The 5,688-nt window shown below is 41.2% G+C and overlaps 1 protein-coding gene across 1 annotated transcript; it reads right to left on the bottom strand.

Moving 5' to 3' along the window:
• Positions 1-1,582: 1,582 nt before the first annotated feature.
• hmx3a (H6 family homeobox 3a) lies at positions 1,583-5,152 on the bottom strand. The gene is made up of 2 exons (XM_061789745.1): positions 4,300-5,152; positions 1,583-3,353 (listed from the first exon to the last, which is right to left on the bottom strand). Exons 1-2 carry the CDS (start codon positions 4,595-4,597, stop codon positions 2,704-2,706), a joined length of 948 nt encoding a protein of 315 aa, XP_061645729.1. The 5' UTR covers positions 4,598-5,152; the 3' UTR covers positions 1,583-2,703.
• Between the last annotated feature and the right edge of the window lie 536 nt (positions 5,153-5,688).

The following is a 5,688-nucleotide window of genomic DNA, read 5'->3' as shown; positions in this document are numbered from 1 at the left end:
TTATTTTTATAGGCGCAATAAAGACGGCGCACGAGGATGGACCCAAAACTTTGTCAGGCCTAAAAATTCAGTAGAGTATAATTTTTTTTTTTATTATTATTATTTATTTTTTTTTTTATTTTAAGTGGGAAATTATCGAGTGGTCATTTTATTTCCAATGTATGCGCACACATCAAGGTCATCATCCGCGGATATGCGCACGGGTCGATGCACGCTGCGGCTGCCGAGTGTGCGCCGGAGGAAGCGAATAATAATCATGCGGGCCATCCAATCTATTCATCGGCGCTAATGGAGCCCGCACGTCGATAACGATGACGGCGAGGATCGGGTCCGAGCATATTGTCTCGCTGATGAGGTCACCATGCGCCGCACACTGCAGTCGTTTTGAGCGTCACTACTAGTATCATTATTAAGATTAGTAGTGCGCAGACGTACACGCAAAATGGACAAGACTTGAGTTGAAGCATGACATGCATGAAGCGCCTGCAAAGTTTGCGCCTTGATTAAAAGAAAAAAAACAAATCGGAATTCAAAGCTATACATTATGATTAGCTAATCACGCAGATAAGATTGTATCAACCATTTTCAAATACAAACTTTCATCCCGACAGTGTTAAAATGCATAATTAAAACAGAATTAATATTCTTTACTATTCTTAATATGTCGAAAAGAATATTGTGCTGCTGCAATGTATTTGTAAAAATAATATATAGGCTGGATGGCTGAACAAATATGTCATTAAAGCATATTTAACATGCTTCGTTGTGTTGCTTAGATTTTTTTTTTAAAGATCATATAGAAACAAATATTCTGCTAAAATGAATGCATAACATAAATACACTCCCAAAAATGGCATCATTATAGCGCATTAAAAAGTAATAATAATAATCCAAGTGCAATCAAATGCAAAGTTACTTTCCTTGAAATGAAACTGAATTAAAATAAAACAATAAATAGCATTATAAGAGTTTTTCCTCCCCCATATTTGGATGCATTAGTTTCTTAAATTACACACGCACACGCACACGCACGCACACACGCACGCACACACAAGGAGGTCATTGGCTGTTTAGTGGCATCAAGTGTCCGGTGACGCTTGTACGATCGTGTGTGTTACAAAGTAGCAGCTAAATAATTCATCTCTTATATAGTTTGAAATGTTACACATCCTCGTCGACATTTCTTTGCTTCAACTAAATCGCTAAATCACTCCAAAAAATACATCGATCTGATCAAAAATATGACTAAATACTAAATAGGCGAGTAATATGTTTTTATCGATTTTTATTTGAACTGATTCAAATATAAAATTCATTTGCTGAAGCAACAAAGAGATGTGGAGAACACACACACACACACACACACACACACACCTCTTGTGAATGCATTTCTGGCGATTATTTGGACAAGATGGTGGCCATTACGCTTCTAATTGAAGGGACCATTTTTATGCTAAGTGTATTTTTTTTTTTTTTTTAACCCACCTGTCCTTTAAAAAAAAACAAAAATGATATCAATTCAAATAAAACATCACCAGAGCAGCGCCGCAGAAATGTAGAAAAATAAAATTAAAAAGATAGGCAATATTCTCCATTTATTTCACCACTTGCTCCATCAATACAATATCAAAAGAAACGATGCGTGTGTTTTTTTTTCTGTACAAAGAAAGAAAGAAAGAAAGAAAGAAACAAACAAAAAAACTGTCTCCCCGTTCATTAAATATATACATTTACATAACTTTATACAGCAGTGGAGTCTACACCTTCATCGAATCAAAACTAAAGCTAATTACACACATAGCAACAATCACAGTCATGTACAGTTGAGAGTGTCTTGATTGTCACCCGTCACGAGCTCTTTGCCAGAACAAATAGGAATCATAACAAACTAAAAAAGTACAAATTCTTGTTGGTTGGAATGATGTATTGCACATAATGGTTCAAAACAACAACAAAAGTGTTTTACACATGAACAAGCCAGTGGGACTTATTTTGGGCCCTAAACAAGGTGGTCACAGTGTTAAAAACTCGAACTTAAAAAGTAGTCGAAATAAAAAAAAAAATACAATCAAAAAAAATAGACACTCTTTGGGCAGTGTAAGCAGGTAGACTCCTGAGATGATGATAATAATAATAATAATAATAACTAGAGCTGCAACCATTCCGTTCATCGATTCAACTAATCGATTATCAATTTTGATGATCGAGTCATCATTTACAGACCTCCTCTAATCCTCTAATTTCATCCTCTCGCCAGTCAACATTCGCACATTTCTGCAGTCCTCCATGAAAGCAGACTGTTCTTTGTTGTCATCAAAAGAAGACATTTGTAAACATCAGCTTTACTTAAGTACTACTTTGAAAACATGTCCTGTTTTTTGTTTTTTTTATGGATAGAATTTTAGTTTTTTTTTTTTTTAAATCCAATTCAAGGATTAATTGAAAATATTATACAGATTCATTGATTATTAAAATAACTGTTAGCTGCAGCCCAAATAATAATAATAATAATAACGTGGTTGAATTGTCGGATCACGTGTAAACCGTAAAACAAGAGGTCCCTGCAGGCCTTACAGTTTTGTTTCCACCTCCTCGTTCGTTTCTTCATCGAGTATAAAAATATTTTACTTCTTTTTTTTTTTTTTTTTTTTATTCATTCCTATTCTTTTGTGTGTGTGTGTGTGTGTGCGTGTGTGTGTACTTTCAGACGGGTCTGAGCAGTGGCACGGAGGTGACGATGGGGTGCGAGTAGAAGACGCCCGGGTGCGGGAAGGTGAGCAGCGGCTGGCTGGCGGGCGCGCTGGGGGCGGCGCCCGCGCCCTCCGACGCCGAGTTCTCGTGGTAAAGGATGGGCACCCGGACTATCCTCTGCGCGGCGGCGTGGCTGAGGTTGGCCGCCTCCAGCTCGGCGGCCAGCTGCCTCTTCCACTTGTTCCTGCGGTTCTGGAACCAGATCTTCACCTGCGTCTCGGTCAGGTGCAGCGAGGCGGCCAGGCCGGCGCGCTCCGAGCTGCTCAGGTAGCGCTTCATGTCGAACGTGGACTCCAACTGGAAGACTTGGCTGCGAGAGAACACGGTGCGCGTTTTCTTCTTGCGACACGGTTTCTTGTCTCCTCCGCCGCCGCCGCCGTCGTCGTCGCGTTTCTTCCAGTCGTCCAGCTCGTCCTTCTTGCAGGCCTCCTCGGAGTCGCTCTCCTCCAAGATGATCTCGTCGCCGCTTTTGCTCGCCGCGCGCTCGTCGTCCTCGTCGTCGTCCTTGCAGGCCTCCGGCTCGGACTTGAGCACCAGTTCCGGAGAGTCCCGGTCCGTGCCCGACGTCGGGGACGAGTCTCTGGCTGTCAGTTTTTCTATGGCTGCGGAAGTTCATGCAGACATTACAACAGTACAGCAGCATGCATCCCCTCAACCCCCACCCTTAATTCATTCGTTATCATTTTATATTACTGCCTTTAATTACTACACGCATGATGTCATTTGATAGATTTCAATCACCACGTGACCTTAGAAATGACGAGCAAAAACGCAGCTGCAATAGTCCATGTTCGACGACCCTGAAAAAATCTTCGAAAGAGGCCAAGCAAACTCCCGCATTTATCTGGAGTCAATGAGTTATTATTGATATTAGCAGTGATTTTAATCACCCTGTGACATAAAAAAAAATAATAATTCCAAACACACTCGTTGCGATACAGTATATGTTCAATTACAAGAATTTTGGCGGTGCACCATTCAACTATTCTGCAGGGGGCCAAACAAACCGCTTTCATCATTATTCAATTCGTTCTTATTATTAGTGTCTTGCTAGCTGAATATCCACAAAGCCTCTTTACAATTGAAAAAAAATGATAATAATAACTCTTCCTTTATTATTATTATTTCTTGCCTTCGCAACACTTTTTGTTGTTGTTGTGAAAATGCAAAGACACTTTTATGGACACCCTCTATATAATGACATCTTATATTATAAATAAACCCTATGTAGCGTAGTTGTCCAAGTCATTATTTTATTTTATTTTCATATTTCATTTTCATATGACCAAAAAAAATTCCAACAAACATTTCAGACGAGTCGAGTTGCTTCGATGCATTGAATGACTGACAATCTACACAGACATTAAAAAAAAGCTACATTTGATCTATCTATCTATCTATCTATCTATCTATCTATCTATCTATCTATCTATCTATCTATCTATCTATCTATCTATCTATCTATCTATCTATCTATCTCATGTATCTCATGTATCTCATGTATCTCATGTATCTCATGTATCTACGGTCGAATAGAAGTCTTATTACCTTCACTTCTGTGGATGTGCGCGGACGAGTTGAGGGCGTACGGGTACCACCAGGCCGAGGTGCGCTCCAGGTAGTGGGCCGGCAGAGTGAAGCGCTGCGCGGGCAGCTCGAAGCGAGGGAAGCCGAAGTCGGCCACCTGCGCCAGGGAAAAGCCCCCGGCCGCCGCCTCCAGGGCCGCCCGGTGGGCCGCCAGCGCCGGCGGCTTGGGCTTGTTGGGCGGCTTGCTGTCGCAGTTGAGCAGGTTCTTGATAAAGAAGGGCGAGTCCTTGGCCGGAGCCTCCTGCGTGGTCTCGGGCATGGCGGCGGAGGATCGAGGGTTTTGGGTTTAAAAAAAAACAAAAAAACAAAAAAACACAAAAAAATCTTTTTTTAAATGTATTTTTTCTTTTTTTTTCTTTGCAAGTGGTGACTTCCACTGCTTCTTTGGGTGAACTCAAACCAAAGCGCACGCACGGAAAGAGACGGAAGGCGGTCGAGGGGCAGCGGGAGCGTGCACAAGGCGTGCCGGATGGATCATCCCGGGGGCTCGAACGCCGAACCGCGAGCCGGTGTGCTAATGACGAAATAAAAATGTCATCCAAGTTAAATGCGGAAAGTACAGGCGATTGGGCTCGCACAATAGCAAATGGGATTAAGGCAGACTGAGGAGGGAGGAGAGAGAGAGAGAGAGAGGAGAGAGAGAGAGAGAGAGAAAGAGAGAGAGAGAGAGGGGACATCCTCCCCTCTTTGGCTGCAGGGCAGGCATGCGTGCGTGTGCACGCGGGCGTGCGTGCGGGTGCGTGTGTCCCCGTGTTATTGCTCTCATAAAGTCCCGTTAGGCAGCAAATGAGCGCCAGGCTGTTAACGCCAAAAAAAAAAAAAAAAAAAAAAAAAAAGTTTGCACCTCAACGCAACATTTATAACGCACACTCGCTGGACACTTCATTAGGTACACCGGCACCATCCAAATTGCACCTTTACAAAGACAAAGATAATAATTGGTTACTTATGAGACGGTTAAAATATTAGGAACACCTTCGACATAAAATGAGACCCTGTACCACAATTCTGCATTTGCAAACATAATACTATAATTTGTTTTGTATTACTGGTGTTGTTCTTTGCAATGCGTGATATTAAATGTGGTTTCCAATGTTTTAACCATGTCATGAACTAACCAAATATTAGAAAAAGTACACAATAATAACAACTTCTTATTGCCAGAAAAGGACTGTATAAATTTGATTTATTATTATTATTAATTATTATTATTATTATTGTAAAGGCAGAATCGTGTTATATTGGAACTTATATGGTGCAGGTGTTCCTAATATTGTGACCAGTGAGTGGATACCAAGACAACTTGCAGCTACCTCTAATACACCCAACCTCTAAAATGCATTATTTTCA

This window comes from Phyllopteryx taeniolatus, chromosome 11, assembly GCF_024500385.1.
Source record: "Phyllopteryx taeniolatus isolate TA_2022b chromosome 11, UOR_Ptae_1.2, whole genome shotgun sequence".
Classification (NCBI taxonomy): domain Eukaryota; kingdom Metazoa; phylum Chordata; class Actinopteri; order Syngnathiformes; family Syngnathidae; genus Phyllopteryx; species Phyllopteryx taeniolatus.
This window is presented reverse-complemented; position numbering and strand designations above follow the sequence as displayed.